At 44.7% G+C, this 21,683-nt stretch overlaps 1 protein-coding gene across 46 annotated transcripts in view; it reads left to right on the top strand.

Annotated features, from left to right (window-relative positions):
- The first annotated feature begins 1,555 nt into the window (after window positions 1–1,555).
- The window catches only part of CELF4 (CUGBP Elav-like family member 4), an 818,464-nt gene continuing 798,336 nt past the window's right edge, over window positions 1,556–21,683 (top strand). For 45 of the 46 annotated variants that reach the window (XM_044431420.1, XM_044431439.1, XM_044431416.1 and 42 more), the window contains exon 1: window positions 1,556–1,835. In XM_044431420.1, the coding sequence (XP_044287355.1) occupies window positions 1,556–1,835 (280 nt within the window). The remainder of the gene's footprint in view (window positions 1,836–21,683) is intronic. The other variant, XM_044431413.1, reaches the window with a different exon arrangement.

Below are 21,683 nucleotides of genomic sequence, written 5' to 3'. Positions count from 1 at the left end.
CGCGAAGCACCCCTTTATATCGGCGGGAGTTGTTTGTTTGTTTGAATCTGAAGCTCATTTGGAAAGGAATTATGAGCATCATTCCTTCTCCATCCCAGGGCTTGTCAGAAAGACAATCCGGTCCGTGCCATTGTCTCCATCGGCACCCCCCACCCCAAGGAAAACGTCCACCGGAATACGACCTACTCTTCCCGGAGTGGGTGGCTTTCGAGGCGGGGTGGGGTGCGGTGCGGTGCGGTGCGGTGGGGGAGAAGGCGGCTTTACAATCCCTGCGGTCCATGAAGAACCCAGACGGAATGGAGAGGAGACAGAGACAAACACAGAGACAGCATAGAACCAGGACCGCTCATCTGGCGGAGCAGCGCCTGACCAGGAAAGCACCTCTGATATCCAGGATTTCTTCCATAGCTGAAGCTCTTTTATTAGCCTTTTTATTTTTTATTTTTTTGAGAGAGAGAGAGAGAGTGAAAGGGGGAGCGAGCGAGAGAGGGAGAGGGGGAGAGGGCGAGAGAGAGGGAGAGGGAGAGAGAGAGATGTTAATTTAAAAAAATCAGCACACCTCGCATTGTTTGGTTTACTTTTCCTCTCTCTCTCTCTCTCTCTCTCTCTCTTTCTCTCTGCCTTGCCTCTAAAACAAAAGCTTTCCTTCTTTCTTTTTCTAGCCATTACTGGAAGGAAAAGTCGAGATGCTTGGCTTTGCAGAAACATAAAAATAAAATGTAAAAAAAAAATCACAAGAACAAGACTCATAAGAACAAGAATAATAAAGGAAACGTAAAATGCAAGGAAGGGGGAGCCGTCCTGCAAAAAGGACAAAAAAGCAAAGAAGAAGAAGAAGTGTGGGGGAGAAAGCAATGCAAAACAACAACAAAAACAAACAAACAAACAAACAAAAACCCGCTTGGCTTCTGCGAAATGCGACCGCTCCCCCGTGCTCGGTTACCACAATAGACATTCACTCTCTCTCAAAGAACCATGCGCCTCGCGCTATTTATAGCCAAGGCAGGGACTGGAATCTACCACTAGGCAGCAGACGGGGGGTGGGGGTGGGGTGGGGTGAAGGGAGAGGCGGGGGGGGGGGTCGGGGGGACTGAAGCCAAGGAAAGTGCCCCCCCCCGTCCCCCCACCTTCCCCCGCGGCTCTCCATCCATCTCCGCGCACGGGGATCTGCCCTCCCTCCCCCCTCCCCCTCCCCCCCCAGTCTCGCTGGCATTTTGAACCGATCCAGCCTGTTTAAACGGAAAGGACAGAGATCTTGCCTGTTCAATGTATAAAAAAAATCAGTTCAGACCTAGAGAGAGAGAGAGAGAGCGAGCGAGAGCGCGAAAGAAAGAGAGAGAGGGAGCGAGAGCGAGCGAGGAGGGTGCGGGAGAGCGAGGGGGGAGGAGAGAGTGAGTGAGTGAGTGTGTGTGTGTGTGCGCGAGAGAGAGAGTGAGTGAGTGAGTGTGTGTGTGTGTGCGTGTGTGTATGCGAGAGAGAGAGAGAGAGAGAGGGAGAGAGGAACAGAGGAAGCGAAGGGGGGGGTGGGAAAAAAAGGAAAAGAAGATTTTTCTCTATGTATATAAAGATGGCCACGTTAGCAAACGGACAAGCAGACAATTCAAGCCTCAGTAGCAACCACCCTAACCCCAGCACCAACGGGCACATGAACGGATTAAATCACAGTTCAGGGAACACATCCACCATTCCCATGAAGGACCATGATGCGATCAAGCTCTTTATTGGGCAAATCCCTCGCAACCTGGATGAGAAAGACCTGAAACCTCTCTTTGAAGAGTTCGGAAAGATCTATGAACTGACGGTGCTGAAGGACAGGTTTACTGGCATGCACAAAGGTGAGTTCGCTTCCTTAACTTTCCCTTATGCACAGGGGGCTGCCGAGGGGGTGGGGGACGGATCTCGCTCGGTTGCAAGCCCATAAAGAGAGCTTGTGTTCGCGTGTGTGTGGGGGGTGTGGATGTGTGGGGGGTGATCTCTCTACAGCTCGCTGTTCCCCAGTGAAGAGGGTGGTCTGAAAAATATACTGGATCTAGGAAGGAGTCCAACTGGGAGAGGAAGGGAGGGACCGCGCTCCTCTCCCTCGGAGCGCATAGAAGAGAATGGAAGGAGCTGTCCAGGGACGATGGTGCTGAAGCGCGTTCCTGCGCTTTTGGGTTGCGTGGACGGTGACCAACCCGGGAGGCGTTTGTTTGGGTGGGTGGGAGTCCGGGGGACCTGGCTTCGATTTTATTTTATCAGCAGCAAGTTCTGGACCAAGGAAACGTCGGACCCCAAAATAAAAATACAGGGATGCAAAGGTGTTTGCGTGTGTGTGTGGCACGGGGTGTGTAAGCGGACCGAATGAGTGTTATGATTTTCTGCGCTTTCACTCGAAAGAAGCAGCTGTACAATCTCAGGCAGACAGCGAGAAATCCACAATGTTGTAGAGCTGGAGAGGGAGAAAGAGAGGAGAGAATTCCTCAGCGAGAAGGGACGTTGTAGGGTTACATCCGGATTGAAGTATGTGGGTGTTCAGGCATCCACTCCGAGAAAGATTGAGAGAGGGAGGGAGGGAGGGGGAGAGAGAGGTGGTGTTTTGCCAGCAGCAGAGAAAAGAACTCGGGAACTTTTTAAAATGACTGTGGTGAAGATCAACATATTTTTTTTCCCTTTAGGGTGCCGTGGGACCTTTCTTTTATTTCCTGGCTCACTTGGGGCTGGGGGAACCGTGTGCCACCTATCCTGGCTTTCTCTGCAATGCTTCGATGAATAGTTTAGAGATTACAGGGGGGAAGGAAATGCGTGTGCTCGGAGTGGGGGGGGGGCGTGCAAGCGGATATTGATCACCACAGGAAAGTGGGACAGGAGCAAGTAAGTTGGATGCAGTTGGTGTACATCGGGGCTTAGAGATCAGGAACTCGTGTCTGATGGGTAAGGGCTGAACTTCTCCCTTCGGCTTCTTTTCCCTCTCCCCTCCCGCACTGCTTTTTTCTTGGTTGGTTTGTTGGATGGCCGTTTGGTTTTTCTTTGTTTTTCTTTCTACTTGGCTCCGAACAGGAAAGTAATCAAAATAGATCAAGACGAGCCCACGGAAAACTTAGATAACAAATACCGAAAATGCAGAAGAAGGAAAGGGGTTGGGAGGCTAGGCTGAGAATTTGCCTTCTGAGTTCAAGTCCAAGGAAGAAAAGAAAGAAAGAAAGAAAGAAAGAAAGAAAGAAAGAAAGAAAGAAAGAAAATCTAAACAGGTTACATTTCTACCACTTGTCCATTCAGCAGTAAATCTTCAAAAAGTTACGTTTTGAATCCTCCTTCCCCGCATCCGGTAGAGGATGGCTATGCAAACAGAAAGTGATTTTGTTAAAAGAGGAAGAGTTGATGTTGCAGGGTGTGTGTGTGTGTGTGTGTGTGTGTGTGTGAGAGAGAGAGAGAGAGAGAGAGAGAGAGAGAGAGAGAGAGAGAGAGAGAGAGAGAGAGCATATACACAAGAGAAACTCTGCGAATGGTGTACGACAATGAGACCTCTTTCCTCACCCCAAACCCTTTCCTCTTTACCTACAAGCATTACAAATCAGATTCCCCACCACCACTAGCATTCATTCAAGCTTTCTAGAAATCGCATAAAGGAGGTAGAGTCATTACATCTGAGTAAGTGAGGGGGAACTGTAACATTTAGTTTCAATATCTTACGATGATGTCTTTTAGGGGTGTTTTCTTTGTTCCTTGTTTCTTTCTTTCTGTAAATCAAGGAAAGTTTATCAAACATTCCTAAGTCAATACAAATTAGACATTGGAAGAGCCCTCAGCAGAAAAAATGCAGAGCAGGAGAAGGCATTTTTAACATTTTTTAAATGCTCTAACACTATAATAGATATGCATACTCACATGCACATGCACACACGGGGCGGGGGGAGGAATTATCACTCACACACAAGATTATTTTATGATGATATATCCTTAATAGATAAGAACCTGAAAGATAAAACTTTTCTATCTTGTCTAAGTTTTGGCAGCCAAGGGTTAACTATTCAACCATGAAGTAGTTCTGTTGAATTATTTATTTAGCCTAATTTTAGTGTGGCTATTTCATTGTGTGTTTCATGTAAGCCACACAAAACTCTAGCAATTGGAAGTGCTACAGAAATAATCTGAATTAAATTGGCTTTACTGGAAGCCAGAAAACCTGAGCCTTTTGACTCTCAGTGATCGTGGTCCCAATCTCCAGGGAAAGAGTTTACATTTTCTGGGTAGGCTAGTTTAGAGCAGGGTCTTGCCAAAGAGGTACTTAACTTTCACTTCTATGCATCTTACAACATTTCAAGGCAAACCTTTCTGACTGTTGAAGTATCAAAGTATGAGCCTTCCAGCCCAGTTTGCACAGGGATAAGTCTGTTTAGCAGCTAGGTCCACCAAATAGATACGTACTTAAATTCTCAGAGCAGGAAGGGAAACAATGTGTAGCTAACCCGTCTGAACACCTATCTCTATTCCTATGGCATGGGCGGCAGATTTGCTATAGTTTTCACAGGATCATAGGGCTGAAAGTCTTGGACTTACTTCGCCCATCCGAGAAGAACCTGGACTGCTTTGCTGATGCCACAGATGTATCAGCTAATCCTGCCTCTGGCTACCTACTTGCCGGAAGGTGGCGGGGGGGGGAGATCTGCATGCCACTGGTGATTAATTACTGTAAAGTTAAAAAGCATGACAGGGTTTTGAGGAAAAAGGATTGTATTTTGCTTCTAATTTCCCCCTTCTTCCTTTGCCATGACTGCCTTTAAATCATAAACTTAGGCAAAGCTAAGGATCCGTGGCAGCTTCTCTCTCTCCCATTAATGTCCCATGTCTTTCTCCACTCATTTGGTTTGTGTACTGTATCTGACAAAGAAAGGCATTTTGCTGGGTGAGGTATAGACTAATTCCCCTAGCAGCTTTTATTCATAGACTTAGGCTATCATGTACCCAACCGAAATCTCGTAAGGAATGATTGGGTGCAATGATTTTGTATATGGAGGTTGCAATTAGATTTTGAAAATTATATTACATTATAGGTCCAGAGATAACTTCACTGTACTCCACAGTGCAACTGTCTTTCTCAGTGCATAGTAGTTCTTGCTCTGTTGAATTTGGAGTTTCATTTGCTTATTCATGTTTGTCCAAGATATTTTAAGGCCACAATCCATAAATTCCTATGAGCCAGCTGCTTCCTTTGAGTTAAGGAAGTTACTTCTCAGAAGGTATGCACAGGCTTGTACTCTAAATATAGGAAGAGGGGAGAAAAACTGGGTACGGCTAATTTTGAAAATACCAAGGGTAAGGGGTACTTGTCCCCTAATGCATTTCATGGAACTGGACTTTTTATCCAGGTGCAAGGAAGGCATATGGATTTTTAATTTCAATAGGTATACGAGAAGTCCTGATAAAATATTATCTGAATGTGCCTCTCACCGAACCAACTTAGATGTTGGTAGTCATTTAATATTTCCTTTTATTCTTTTTAGAGATGGGTGGAGAGTTGGCAAAGACCATGTTGGGAGTTTTGTTCACAGCTCACCTGGTTTCCTAAGAGGCAGAAGTCTAGGCAACACAAAATGCCAACCTCGTGTAAAGCGCTATTCATACAACACACACAACTACGCACGCAGAGCCAACCACTAACCGTTCATCCATTCATCCATCCATTCATTCATAACTCCCCCTCCCTTCCCACCCCATAAGCAACTAGTCGCCAAGGCTGCTTAAGGTCTGAGTTACCTGGAGACATTAAGGTTAGTGCTCTCAGGACAGACATATTATTATGCATTATCTCTGGAAATAATTTAAGACCAATTAAGTGGCATTTGAGTCTAATATTTATAAATGAATGAAATCAAACATAGGACAGTCCTAAGAGGTTTGTAAGACAATTTTTTTCATCATCCATGCCTGAAACATACCCAAGGGCCGCAGTGCGTTTTAACAAGATGTGCTAGCTTTTCATAATATTCTTCTTAGGGAGTCAGGACAGATTTCTTAGTGAGATTTAGTAAAACAAACACAGGATTTAATGCACTTAATAGAGCAGAGTAGTAAGAGGGATGGAAAGTAGTTAGACCTCTGCTACCTTGTGTGTCCTTTCAAACATCTTCTGAGCAGAGCATCTCCTACAGAAAGATCCACAGCCATCACCAAGACAGTGGGATACCCCCCACCCACATGAAAGGCCAAACCTGCCAAACCACACAAATACACAAAGCTGAAAAGAAGTCAGTGAGGAGGGTGGTGGGCAGCCGAACAGTTTGTTTCAACTGTTGTCTATGCCTCTTCTCAGTCTCATAGGTAATTTTCAGACTCAAAAACACCTGGTCTTGTAAGCCCACAAATTACCCAATTCATGATAGTCTCTTTTATTAGAGAGAAGCCAGAGTGGGAGAGACAGATGTGAATGAAAGCTTTGTTCAACCTCAGTGCAATATCAGTTTTCAGGTTAGCTGTGAGATTTAGAAGTGCAATGATTGTTAAATTAAGATGCACTGTACAGAGCGATAAAAAAAGACTCGGGGAAATGAAAATGTACTCGAAAAGGGACACAGCTAAATACAGGTGTTGAATAAATGCGTCCATAATTGAAACATGAGGCTTGCATGACCAAAAGCAACATGCTTCATCTTTAGGAGGCTTGTAATCCAGTTCAAGTTTCAGGGAGGGAATATGCACAACACATACACACGCCTAGACACACACCTACATCGAAGTGTGAAAGAGCATTCTACCTGGAGCCAAAACTAGCTGTTAAACCAGCAAACCACAGTGGGCTGGTTATATGACAGCGGAATAGAGGCTCATCCCTATGTCTGTTAGAAAGGGAAATTCACAAGCATTGTAATGAATATTGGTTTTATCAGTAGCTTCTTACTCATCTGCTGTAATCATATTAAAAAAACTCAAAATCTTCCAGGGCCTCTTGGTCAGCTGTTAAGTTTCCAGCTTCCTGTATGGTTGTTTCCTATTTTCTGCCTGCAATAAACATCTTTCTGTTTCTTTCTAAGGCATATTAAAGAGGGAGGGGATGAGTGGAGGGAAAGAGAAACAGAAACAGAATAGGAGTAAGTTCTCTCAGGTGTTTTCTTTGAACCTGAGCCCATAAGCAGGATTTCTGAGAGAGGCTTGCAGAGAAATTTCTGTTATTTGTGCCAGCCTGCAAAAACCCACACTGCAATGCCGCTGGATAATTTGAGGAGGCGACCATCAGAAAAAGGTGGACTTCACTTGTCCCTTTGTAAGCGAGATTGACAGGCAGTATGTGTACATCACAAAAGGAGGCAAAAGCCTCCTCATACCTAGAGGGGAACCAGAAATGGAGGGGGGGCATGTGTCAGTCATTTGGCTGTGCACGTGACCAAGGGATGACAATTCTGATTGTGGAAATAGATGCTTTGGTACAAAATCATCGCAGCAACTGCTGGAAAATGCCCAGTTTTCATGCTTGCTCAGCTGTATGTGGAGGCTGCACCTGTTTGCATAGAAACCTTTGCAATTGAGATCGACAGACAGGCCTTGCTCCAGTTAAGTTCTTCAGCAGAGGCCCCCTACAGGAGGCTAAGAACAGGGAACCTTGAGCAGTAGTCCTGTTTTGATGCGGACCTTGCCACTGTGTCATCTGCAGAAACTCAAATCCTATTAGACTTCAGGAAGAAAGATGTTTCTATTTTAATATATCAGTTATTGTTGGACTCATTATATTATCATAAGTTCTAGATGGATTTAACTATAATTATTTCCTGGATCCTGTGCATGTGTTTGTTTGTGTGTGATGCAATGAAATATATAGATGAGTGGATAAATTAATAAAGAAAATGGCAAAGTAAAACATTGCAATGAATCATCCCAACTTGCTGAAAGCTTTTGAATGGGGGCCATGGAAGGGACATGGGGGAGTTGAGTACGACCAAAATAAATAAATAAATAAATAGGAAGTGGGGAGGAAGGAATAATGGAATGATGACATGAACAGATTCATACTCCATTCAGAATTTGGTGTGACTTCGAGAAAAACACCTAGCCCAAAAATCACTAAGGAGTCTTTCGATATCTTCTCTCCTGAAACGTGCATTAGTTTTTCCCGATCAGGGATGGTTGGTGGCAGTGCAGGTGTAGTATTATTGATTAATTGGCTTTTAAAAATACTGTGAGCCCCATATATACTTACTCCTTGTGTCCCCCCAAACTGACAGAGCTTGGCAGTGCCATAGGAGCCAAGATAATTTCTCATACCCGTCAACTGAGTGCTAAAGAGACTTACTGGGACAGACAAGAAGAGGGATGGATTTCTATTGAGTCATCTAACTGATCTTAAACCAATCCAAATCCTTTGACTTCCAGCTGGCATTCACTGTGGAGTTACTGCACTTCATACCCTGACTGCGATGAACTGCAGCAGAGTTTAACTCCTTATCACACTCCACTGGTGTGCATACAGATGTAAAACTTAGGGTAGATTTGTCAGGATATCTCATTGCATGATGACTCTGGTTTATGTAGTAATTTACCCATTTGGGGTAACTGGGCCGCCTTCCTGCAGATGAGCACATACCGACAATGACCCTCAGGTTCAGTTCAGGTTATCCAATGAACTAGCATTGCCCCCATAAGAAAAATGGGGTGGTTACTATCCCCATTGGCTCGTATGCTGTGATGTTACAGAATATTCTAGATAATGCAGCTCACTCCTTCCTGGCTCACCTACATTTTCAATCTGGAGTGTGGTTGTAGATCTCTCTCTGTTTGTATGATGGGAGAATTCACACTCAAATTCCAGATGCACTGTACTATCGTTCCACTCCATCAGCCATCTGTATATATCTATACTTAGTCATTGGTGAGCACTGGATCTTTTGAAGTATCTAGCTGATTCTTCGCAAATAGATGGTAGAGCTTGCTCTACTATAATTCTTTGGATGAGGCGCTTGATTCCTCAGGATTATCACAGCTCCTTCAGGAGAAATCAGAACTGTTTCTTGGCCTTCTTCATGGTCAATATTGCTCCGCTTACTGGCTTTCCACAAAACCTTTTGTTATATTCAGTATGGCTTTTGACAAGAGAAAAATCAAACTATGAAAGACCTGTTAGTAGGAGCTTCTGCCTTTAGAGGTCTTGTTATGCTGTGATTCTTTCATGACTGAGAACTTGGTTGATGCTGGAAAATTAGATTCATTGATATGCCTGTGACATCCTTTTAAATTCCTACCTGGCCAAGGTTGGTGAAAACACGTTCAATTTCCTCTGCAGAAATAAGAGCTGCTGGGAATACCGTTAGCTCACTCACTAATTTGTGTAGCTGGTTAGACTGAAAGTTAAAGTTCCATTTGTTACCTGGGAGAACCCAAACATATTGTGTCAATGAGCCCCTTCCCCATTCAAATATACAGCCATGGCACTGGATACTAGTGTTGCGGAGGGGGTGTTCAGATCTTCAAGACAGTATTCAGTTTGTTCACTGCTGCACAATTTAGCATGAGCTTAAAACAAGGAGTCATTCTGGACTTTCTATTTGTTGTCCGGTGCCACTATTGAAACGCAACTTGCAAGAGCATGTTAGGTTTATTTTATATTTATTATATACAACTGACATCCTCACTGAGAAGAGAGAGAGAGAAAGAGAGGTCTTATTATTACTGCTCTTTAAAATAAAGATAAATGACAACTCGAAGTCTCTTGAACAAAGTGTCTGACCGTATGGAGTAGCTAAAAAATAAACCATAATCACCCCGCACAATGAATGGTGAGACATATAGATATAGACATTGTGTTAGGTTTGTCAAGACAGAGCAGCCAAAAATATTGATTGAGGTGAGGTGGGGGGTGGGGAATGATAATGAACTGGACTCCAATGAGATTTTAATTAACAATGACTCCCGTGAACCAGATTTGGACTGTGTATTTAAACTGACCACAATGTAACTTTATTGCAAGATGCTCACCTTTAATTAACTGTTCCTTTTGTTAAGACTGATGACAGACCAAAGGTTTTAAAGATATTTAGCAGGATTTTAGCAACAAAGCCTTCGGATACATAAGAAATATCCGACAGCACAACCAATGAAGCAGACGAATTTCGATCTACCTCATTGTCCTGCGTTTATTCCACCCTCCCCAGCTGAGCATGGACAACCTCTGCTTACGCTTAATTGTTTCCTAGGATAACAACCAAAACCTTAAACAGATATCAAGGGTGGAAAAGACTTGTCAGTGCCAAATAGAAACAGATCCGAAAATAGTGCTCACTGCCAAAACAAAAGCACTAGAGAAGAGATAACAGAGAAGAAAAAAACCATATCCATTATTTTAAGAAAGCAAAAATAAGTAAATACATGCATACAATATAACTTTATTCTGTGAGACACCTTAATTTCTCTGTGTGGACTGAGCAGCTTATTTTGATCTAGAAAAGATTGTCCAGTCAGAATAGCATTGCTCCCATGGAATTCATCTATGGGACTTCTCACAGATCTATCAGTGAAGATCACAAGTAAGGAACACTCATAGACAGAACTTCAGGGCTACAATTATCCAGCATTCACAATAGAGAATTTGAGGTCAATAGCAAATGTTGTTTTGGCAGTATTAGTCCTCAAGGCAACAGAAGCCCCCCCACCCCCACCCCCGTTGGCTTTGCTGCAAAAGAGCAACACAGGCTCCCGCCCTGGACGTGATTTGAAAGAGGCATTTTAGGGTAATTAAAGTGGGCACTGCATTTATCAATGCAGATAACACTGAACAGAATTTAGAATTAAGCTTATGCTAAAGGAGCAATGAGGAAATAAATTCACAAAACTATTCATCTATGGTATTATGTGGAGTGGGGGTAGATACCGATCTATATGGGATACTGATCTATTACAGTAAGCACACAATCCTACCCATCTTTGCTGAAAATAAATTTCCATGGAGTTCAATGGCGTTTATTTTCAGGTGGAAACCTATAGGATGACACTCTTGCAATGTATCCTACACATGTCCCATTGAGTTCAACACCCAAGAAAGAAGACAGGAGTACAGCCCAAATGTCTAAAATCTGGAAACAGTCCACACTGACCAGTGTATCTTTGAATTTCTGGAATCCACGAAATGCATCAGGGGCCATCAAAGTATCAATTGGTGAATGCATTTTGGATACCTTGCAATAGCACAGAAGTCACGCACGGTTTATTAATTTCTGCAGGATTTCCTGATAACAGTTTCCTGCCACACTTATAAGTGCTTGAACGTTGACTTTAAATGATGGCTAAACTTAAGCTGAATATAATTCATGTTAGTTTCTGTGGATCCTGGTGCATTCAAGAACACACAACAACTTGATTTTCCCAATATGTGCATTATTTGTGATCTCATGGTCATAGCCGACAGCTATCACTTAATGCAATGTTACAATCAATAAGACTTTCTCCTCCATTTCTCTTTAATCTCTTCTCATTACTTCCTGGAGTTTCATTTTTCTAATAATTTCCAGGAAAGACCAATGCTGTAGCTTAGCTCCCCCAACTCACATGACTGCGCACCTAACTCAGGAATCGGCAGCTATATAAAATGTAAAATATTTAGCAACTGTTTCCCACATTTGTGGATACAGCAACATACTTGTGCTCCGGAATATATAATAGGGTAGATATTTTACTTTGTCCTGAGGCTGATGTTTTAAGCTTTGCTCTATACGGAACTGGCAGGTGACTTGAAGGCGATTGGGACGCTTTGCATGCCAAGTCGAATGTGATACGTAGCTGTTTGTTCATTATCCTAATTTAATGATACAGTCACACCTAATTAATCCATGTCTGGTTTCCTTGTGCTCTGCGTCTGGGAAAAAGAATAATTTCAAAACTGGCCTGACCAGTTGTGCAGCGCTGTGGATATCCAGACCTTAGCTTGAGGTTTTCTACAACATGCTTTGAGACCAAAACCGCTGCGGATAGTTTCTCACTGTCTCTCCCAGGGTGACATTTTGAACAGTCCCCAGGCAATAGTAAGTACTATAAAACGGTACATTTTCACCAAGATGGACATCACAAAATGATCTGTCACTTGGGATCTGTAGGAATCGCTGGATTACGTTGCAATTGTGCAAAGCTTTAATTGACTCTTTGACTACCTCCGGGGCAGGGAAGAGAAAATGTTTTCAAGGCTCCAAAATATAAAGGATTAGGTTTCTTTGGAGATTTGGTTCTTTGGAGAGGGTAAAGCATTGATGAACACCTACAACAATAATAGTTTGGTGCTGATAACCGTATCCATACTTCTTTGAGGATCTGAGAGAGTTTGAAAGAAGATCCAGTTGCAAAAGTTACTATTGAGTTGTTCATTATAAACGGCCTCCGATATTTGGTCGACCAGCCTCCCCGGAACGTGTGTATAAAGTGACTCCTGACAGCAACATTTGGGAGAAAGGGTGGCACAGAATTTACAAAATTGTCTGCATGTAATATTAATCGCACTGATCACTTCTAATAATATGAGAAAGTAAAGATGTTTTGAAGTGCTCCTTGGAACGGCCGCAGGAGACACGGATTGCTTTCTCCTGAGCAGCCTGGAAACTCTTTGAAAGCGGAGCCATTGCAAATTCATAGTTCTTACGAGCTCTGCTCATCCTCTGCTTGTGAGAAAGCAAAGGGATTCTTTCTTCGGTATTTTATTTGTGTGGGGGGGGTCCAGTTTCACTGCAGAAACTGGAAGATGATGTCATCCTAAAACCATCCTAGTCATTTAACTTAAACAGCACTTTCTTTTGCAAAGGAGGAGAAACCAATAAGCAAAGGTTGGCTTTCTTTTCATATTTCATTATAAGTGGGGGAAGAAGCAAGGTGAGGGAAACAATAAGAAGGGAACTGTAATACAGTCCAGCAGTTTGATCCAAACGGGAATGAATTTGCAGGACTTTGTCTACGTTTTTTTAAACTTAACACCTTCACAGGACATTTGTGCTTTGCAGCATCGTAGCAATAAAGGCCACGGGTCTGAAATGGTGATGCGTGCTATTATTTACGGGGAAAAGGGAACTATCTACATTATGCCAGCAGACTATTTATACTCATCTTAGCTCGGTGAAACTCACGTTCATTACAGTAGTCCAACTATTCCTCCTTCAGAGGACAGCTCCTCTCCAGCCATGTCATCGTCCTTGTTTGGTTGCTGAATTCAGCTTGCCGTGTCCTAACAGGTCTGGGACAATAAGCTCATGTTGACCGTACCTGCCCAGGGCAGGATGTTTCGGTCTTACCTTTAGTTGTCTGTAATTTGTAGCTCCTGCCTCACTGAGTCATTTGGGAAAGTCGTCCAGGGTGGGTGTGTGTGTGTGTGTGTGTTCCCACATTAGGCAGCTGTGAGACTTGTGGGTCTTGCTTGTTTTACAGAAGCTTGATTGCTTTGGAAACCCATTCACATGAGCCCGTCCAATGACCTGAGATGATGGGCGGCACCAAGTGTTTCAAGAAGCAGCAGCCACCTCCCCATACCTTGTTGCTTTATTTATTTATTCAGAGGACTTCTATGCCGCCCCATTCGCCGAAGCCTCGGGGCAGCTCACAATCATAAATAAATAACATAATGTAAAACAATATAATTTAGCAGTATAACAGTAAAATTTAAGTTGCCCCGACACAATATATTTCTGGGAAAGGGAAATAGCGAAATGGAGGTATTGGAGGGAGGGAGGGAGGGAGGGAGGGAGGGAAGGAAGGAAGGAAGGAAGGAAGGAAGGAATGAAGGAAGGAAGGAAGGAAGGAAGGAAGTTAGTTGAGGGGAAACATTGCTTCTCTTCAAAAGATATTCTTTCCACGGTAGCATTTGAATGGGACAGTTTGCAATGGCTCAGACAAGACAGCTCGAGACGCATCTCAGAGGACACCTCCTCTGTGCACAAAGCCCCACTCCAAGTCCTTACAGTGAGGTCAAAGAGGACTGAGAAGAGGTGCATCCATGGCAGGGCTTGCTAGAAAGTAAGGTATGAAACCTATAGCCCAGGGGACAAAGCAGGCCATCCAGCCATGCCCTCCAGCCATGCCCTCTTCCCCCGACCCCAAGGCCTGTGCCCAAGTCACCCACCATCTTGTGGGTTCCAAGCATTTGTTCACTTCTCTCCCCATTCTAAAAATGGCCTGGGTGGGTATCATTTGCCTGAAGTGAGAAGAATACAGGACAAGCCCTGCTAGGCTGGATCGCATCGAGGGCTCTGTGAATTAGCAGAACTCCAATTTCCAGTGCTTGCATGCATGCCATCAAATGGCTTTTTTATTTTTATTTTTTTACCTTTTGGGGGCCCATGTGCCATAGCCTTCACACATCCTTAAGCACATGCAGTTCAGTATCTTCTTTCCCACAGTGGCAAACCGGATGCCTCTGTGAAGCCATCATGCAGCAGATACGTAGGGCAAGACTTCCTAACTCTTTCCTCACTGTTTCCTAGCAACTCCTATTCAGAGACATGCTGTTCACCCCTGGATCAGGCGGTCATGGGTCCTCCTTTATAGAGGAGAGTCCTTCATTTGAAGGAATGTCAGAGGACAATCCCTTCCTTGATGGGCTCCTTACTTTGAAAGTCCCTCCGGTTGAAAGCCTATTGTGAAACAAAGTAATCATAAAAGGAGAAGTAACATGTGGGTCGTGAAATTGCCTGCTAAGCGTGAGCACCTGAAAAACAGTCGGAAGGGTAGGCATGGATGCAAACTGGTTACCTGCCTTCTTCACAAGGGGATGTTGTGGAATAATGCCATATTTCTATTTGAAGTGGAGTGACGATGCCTAAATTTGCTAGAGGCCTGCAAACAGGTGGATGCAAACGTCAAGCAACTCTTGGGGCAGCTGAACAGAAGCTGGATGCGTTTGGCCCTACACTCTCACAACGTACTTCCTAATTGGTGCAGAACGAGGTGAGAGTTCTACCAGCCCTCGCGCCACCACTTGGAAGGTTTGGTGAAGCAGTCTGATGAACTGGTAGAGGCAGCTCATCAACGGGGCAGGACAGGTCGGCTACGGGTGTCCTCTGCTCTGTGGGGGGGGGGGAGGTTCAGCTTGGGTATTTCCAGGGCTCCTAGCGCATGCTGTCCTACACCAAGTGCTCCACGCTGCCTTGCTGCAGGTGTTTCTCTCAGTGAGCTCCGGGAAACAGGGAGGCAAGTATGATCCCAGCGCTTGGCACAGGTGGGCATCTGGTGCTACTGATGCCCGTCCTCGAAGGTCAGGCCTGCCACCACAGGCAATTCCCAACAATTCTGGGAAGTATTCCTTATGGTCAGACAGAGTGTGGTGTGAGCAGGTTGTATAAAACTGGCATGGACTGGCTTGTGGAAGGCGTGGGCAGACACCTCCTGAAAACCCACACTCGAGCAAGAACCTATGGAAAATTGTTCCCCTGGGCAGGCGTGTGGTCCTCAGCAATGCAGCCTGTTTGCCTTCCACCCTGGTCTTGGCAAGCATGTTCAGGAGGAGGAGGAGGAGGAGGAGGAGGAGGAGGAGGAGATCCTACTGCTGACTCACTCCCTGGCTCTCTGCCTGTCAGGCAAGCAGTAGCAATGATGAGAAAGAGGATGAGGAGCTAAAGCAGTTGCTGATGATAGTACACTGTGGGAAGAGGTCCACTGAAGGTGCCTTTTCCACAGGACCATCGAACCTGGAGCTGGCTCTGGAGCTGGCTCCTCCACCACCACCATGACTCCTTCTCCTCCTTCTCACAGAACACAGAAACAGAGCAAGGCAGCAGGGACCTCCTGGGCCATCTAATCTGACCCCCAACTAGCCAGCTCCGCTCACGACATGCCCACCATGTGCATGCCTAGCTTATCCTTGAGCACCCTTCCCCTCCATCTCCATCTCTTGCTTCGCCTTCACCTTCACCTTCTCCTCTTCCTCCTCCACCACCACTTCCCCTGCTCCTGCCCTTTCTTTTTCTCTAAAAAAAAACCTGCTTTGTGAAGTTGCCTCAGACTTTTAATACAAATAAGATGTGGATGAAAGCATTTGGAAAATACTGTCCTCTTACTACAAGATATGCCACACGAGAGCTGCAGAGGGGGTCCTGAAGGAAGTCCTTCGCTCGGGAAGCTTTTCACAGGCTCCTGATGGCATTTCAATGTTCCATTTGCATGAGCCATGCATTAGCGGCCAGTGGCATTTCGGTGGATGGGAGAGAGTAGGCGGAAACTGTACTGAGACATTACAGAGGCATACCTAGCAATCTCGCGGAGGTAAGTGCTTCCGCCTCCTGGTCACATCCTGTTTAAATAACGGGTAAAAGGAGGCAGGACAGGGAGGAGGAGAGAGAAAATTACAGAACTGTAGTTGGTTTGGGTAGGGATTAGGACATGGATTCGCTCAGGCAGAGGATGACTAAGACAGCTTGGATATTTGTTTTTCAGCGCCAGGCGAAGACCTTTTTATTCAAGCGTCATTTTAATTGTTAATGTTATTTTTATTTCAAAGTTTTTTGGCCAAGGTGACTTATTTTATACAGTTACGTGTATTTTATATTGCTATTTATGTATTTTAATTTATTAATTTGTAAGCCGCCCCGAGGCTTTGGCGAATGGGGCGGTCTAGAAATTTTCTAAATACATAAATACATACATACATACATACATACATACATACATACATAAATAAATAAATATTCTACGAGGAAGCACAGTTAAAGTTAGCCCAAAATTCAGGTTTAGCAAACACTGCTCTCATGGCTTACCATTTTGTGACAGCTACAGAGAGTGGACAGACATCCAGGCCCTGCGTCCCCGTTGCAGGAGGCCATGAAGAATGCCAAATCCCAGTCTCCACATCCATCAGGCCCCCAAGTATTTTCTGAGGCCCGTGAAAATCAGAACGAACCCGTGTCCGTGTGTGTGGTAGCAAACAGAGTTGGAACACGCAGGCAGATGAGCTTTCAAATCACAAAAGCCCCGGGTGTCTTTCCACATTGAATTGAAAGGAAGGCCCTGACCATAGAGATCAGGCTAGAGCAGAAGTTAGCACCCTCGTTTTATAGTGTGGTTAACCCTTTTGGACATCGTTCTCTGGTTTCACCGGGACAAATCCCTTTGTGATACTTGGTGTAAGATCTGGGGCGTGTCAGTCAAGTTCACAGGGAGGAGGAGCACGGGCTTCAATTAGCAGATGTTCTTGGCAAAACAGTATCTCCTCTGCATGTGTGGATGCCACCCGGATTCATCCTTCGTTGTGGCAAGTTGCAGACAAAAGGTGTTATGTAAGGAAATAGCATTATGAGCAGAGAGGGGGGGGGGGGAGGGAGAGATGGGGGGAGGAAAGAGGGGATTTATTTAAAAGGATAAGGAGAGGGACTTATTTTCTCAGGGTACCTCCAGATGGCAGCTTTGTATGTTTTCTGTTCAGTCCGTATCCACTAAACAGAACGTACAGGAAGCAGGACAAAGGGAGTATCATGGAAAAACAAGTCAGGTTTCTTGTTTGTTTGTTTTCGGGGGGAGAAGCAGGATATAACCGTGACTCCTTCGGTTATTGCAAACCCCGCTTTGGTACAAGATTCCTGCTTCCTCCGGCAAAGAATGTGAGAGGGAAGAAGAATATAATTGTGGGCAGATGTGGACCTCAGAACTTGGCTGTGTGTATGAGCATGTGTGCATTTGTGGTTTTATGCGTGTGTGCAGGGATACAAAAACACCCCCCCACACAAAGTCCTGTGTTAACAAGCAGTGTCCTCGTTGACCAGTTTAAATGGGTGGCAGGCAAGTTTTGAAGGGAACGTTGGAAGCGCTGCGAAGAAGGACCTGCATTTTTCGGTTTTGTTTTCTGGGAGCTGCCAACAAAACAAGGGATGCCCCCTCTCAGGAAGGAGTGCTTTTCTTTCTAGCCATTCATACTGTATCCAGGCAGATTACTTCTGCTGCCCTTCAATGAGAGTGTCGAGGCATTTTGCAGAGCACGCACACCCAAGTATGCAATAATTGGTATGTGCAACCCCAAAGCCACAAAGCCGTGCTAACACAATGCAAGCAATCCACAACTTAGATCCAGTTTGCGTAACTGCTGGGTTGGCTGCAAACGGAGGGGGGTGTGAAGTCCTCAGGACAAGACCGAGGCACTGCCTGCAAAACACGGCGTGGTGTCAGGGCATTGGGGTGCTGGGCAGTCGATATTCCTATTTCCAGATCTCGATTTCCGCAGCCTAAGCCAAGGTGCATGTTCAGGTTAACCCTTGCATACCTCTCAGCCTTCAGACCCTGCTGTGATTTGGGATGGGGGAGCTACCTCACTTCGGGTTCCCAGATCAGTGATGTTCTAGGTCTAGCTAGGGGTTCCAACTCAGGGTGCCCACAGCTCCAGGAAGTGCAAGGAGGCATTTCAGGAGCTGCAACAAGGAAGGGTGCATCCGATTCACCGATTTTGGGGAACCGTGCTTTTTCACCAAATATCATCTTAATCATAATAAAAAATATTTATGATGAGATTGTTTGCATTTGGATGCAGTTCTCTTTTTTCGATCAAGGCACAATCTAGGAATCATCTGAATCCACAGGCAGACTTGCAGATGGCTATCAGTAAGAAAGTTTCACATTTTAACAAAATCATGGATGAGAAAAACAAAGTCACTGAATTTTATGCTCACAGTTGTGATTGATTTTACTGTTTACATTTTTTTTCTAATTGCTCAATTTATATTTTAATTTTATGCACTGAATTAAAATCTTTTTAAGTTCAGTTTCTTCACTCACAGTACTGTATATGGTTCAAAAATCAGAAATTTGACTTCTTCAAATATGATATTACTCTTGTAGGGTATGCAGACATAAATCAAACATTTCCTAGGGGCATGGGGCACAGAAAAGGTTGGGAACACTGCTCTAGGTACTGTGATTCCTGCCACTTCGGTGCAATCCTAACCTCTTGCATGCCCATTTGTGGGTTTCCCAGGGCAAATAACTGCTCTTGGAAATGATTCGATCGGTGCCAGAACCTTGAATCATCCCATGGTGGAAGATTCAAGGAAGTCCAAAGGGGCAGGGGACAAAATACCTTTCTTTACTCAGCATGTAGTGAAACCTTGAAATTCACAAATCCATGACATGCTGATAGCACCAAATCTGGTGGCTTTATGAAGGGATGGAACCGACGCTTGGCGGAGAAAAGCTCCTAGTCATGATGTTAATTATATCACCTGCAAGATGTTTATTTTTTGGGGGGTGGGGTGTCAATGCCAACTTTCCATGCTAATCTTTTCACGTTCCATCCATACTCATTTCAAGGCAGAAGGCCTGAGACGTACCCCACCCACCTGTCTGAACCTACCTGCACCCTCTGTCCAGCCATTCTTTGCTTTAATTAGACTCCATCTGCCCTTGTCTGAAATAGCTGCAGTTCATGTTTAAAGGCAACTGAAATACCTGTTTGCATGCGGGCAGGGTGGAGCACGGGGCAGTGCCCCTTTTCATGGATGCCAGGCGGAGCTGTCGGGGCCACAGGTCAAAGTGACAGGAGCAGTCTGAGGGGCTGGTCAGTGTCCATCACCAGAGGTCCACCTCCGTGAGGTCCTTCCTCAACCCACCCCGAGATGGACAAGCGTTCTGCAACTTCACAGCCGAAGATACGTTACAATAGAACACTCCCCTACTGTAACTCCTTCCAGATGTGTTTGGCTGCACATGCTGGGGATGATGGGAGTTGATCTCCAATGCATCGAGGGGCTGCCCAGATGGGGAAGGGTGGTTCGGAAGACTTCCAGGATTTTTAGGAGCTCAAAGAGCTCTGCATATCTCACTTTGCTGCCGGCTGTTCAGCATACAGCCAAAATGTGGCACTGGGGGAAAGCCTTTCATTTGATTTAGGAGATGGAATGCATTTTAACTGCTATGGCTGCTTTCCCCTATTATTATTATTATTATTATTACTGTTATTGTAACTATTAATATTATTACTATTACTGGTTTTCTGATTATTTAGTAGTAGTTCCAGTATCATTACTTAGGAACATGGGAAACAGCCAGCTTTTGATATGCCATGAGCTTATTGTTTTAGTGATCACATTGTTATACAAACTGCAGTTGTCTGAGCAGTGAGATCTGGGTGATTCTTGTGCTTATGCAGAGTTTGGTTTCATCCAAATGAACTTATTGGTGACCAACAAGAGCTTTCCGTCTTACTTCTGTACAAGACATGCATAAGATGAGGGTTACTTACAGACAACGGTGGTTAAATCCATGCCATCTGTCTTTCGCCGATTGTGAAGTTATTCTCACTTGATTGTCCATTCATTGGCAGAATCTATTATTATCATCATCATCATCATCATCACCATTATTATTATTCCTCACTGGGGGGAGATGTGTGCAAATTGTGTGTGAATTGTGTTACCATTTGAAAGTGTGCATCAGCTGCCTCCTGTGAAATCCACAGGATTAGTAGAAGTCCAAACTCATTTCAGTCTAATGTGGATTTCTTCAACACCACTAGCAGAGGTTCACAGCATAAAGACACCCCGACAAGCACGATTCCCGGGACCGCTGGCTTTTGCATCACTTTTGCCCATCATCTGTGCCTTCCCGGGCCATGCAAACTCCAATGGAAACAACCACCAGAACATTGCATCTTTTCCTGGGTCTTGGGAGGCATGGCCTCAGTGCATCCACACCCATAATTTTACTTAGAGGAATCCCAAGAGCTACAGAGTTGGAAGGAATCCAAAGGGGGCATCTAGACCATCCCCTTCTCCTAGCACCATGATGCTGTGCTTGCATTTTGGGTGGCTTATCTTGCCTGCTGCTGAATTAAATGAATTAGGAAGCAAGGCTTAGGCTTAGACTGAGACCAGTCCTCCATCTGGATAGGTGTCGCCAGGCAGTGGCCTTGTGAAGCTGGAGAAAGAATTACCATATTTTTCGCTCTATAAGACGCACTTTTCCCCCCTCAAAAGTAAGGGGAAATGTCTGTGCATCTTATAGAGTGAATATGTGTGTGCAGTAAGTCTGTCAGATGTGCAGCCCATGGGGAAGTGATGGGGAATGTGCCTGTGATTATGTGCCCATTTGATTCAGAATATTTTTTTTTCTTGTTTTCCTCCTCTAAAAACTAGGTGCGTCTTATGGTCAGGCGCGTCTTATAGAGCGAAAAATATGGTATTTTCTTTCAGGAGCCACCTTGGGAAACTATTTCTTCCCTGGGTCTTTGGCTTCTGTGTTGTGTTCTTGTTTCTTTTGTGTTTTGTTTTGCCCGGAAATGTCACCAATGCTATCGAATAAATAAGTGATAAATATACAAAATCTCCTGGAGGGTTCAGATATTAACCCAGGGCCTTGTGGCACGTGAAGCCAGTGCTCCCTCGCTGAGTTTTCAGTTTGAATTATGATGTTGCAAAGCACCTCAAACTTTGCCGTTGAGGTCCTCCCCAGAGAGGCGGGAGACGTATCTCGAATACCAGCACCAACTCTCCACTTACCAGTCTGACTGCCCAAAGACAGCAGAGTTGTCATGGTGAGGGCAGTGGCCCAAGCAAGAGCCAGCTGCCCTTTTCCATGTGCCTCTTGATGATGAAGAACAAAGGTCGAAACAATTGACCTTGCCCAGACTAAAGAATTTCCAGAGTAAATTAGGCCCTGCTGGCCCAAATCACGGCTTCCTGGTCCTGCATTTCTATATCCTGAGATCCCAGTATGGACCTGGAGAAGTTAACCGTTCCCATTTTCATTCTTCCCACCGGTAGTGGAGCTGCAGGGTT

Source organism: Varanus komodoensis, unplaced genomic scaffold (genome assembly GCF_004798865.1).
Source record: "Varanus komodoensis strain SLA01 unplaced genomic scaffold, ASM479886v1 scaffold22, whole genome shotgun sequence".
Lineage (NCBI taxonomy): Eukaryota > Metazoa > Chordata > Lepidosauria > Squamata > Varanidae > Varanus > Varanus komodoensis.
The sequence above is the reverse complement of the archived record's forward strand: the minus strand, read 5'-3'. Positions and strand labels throughout refer to the sequence as shown.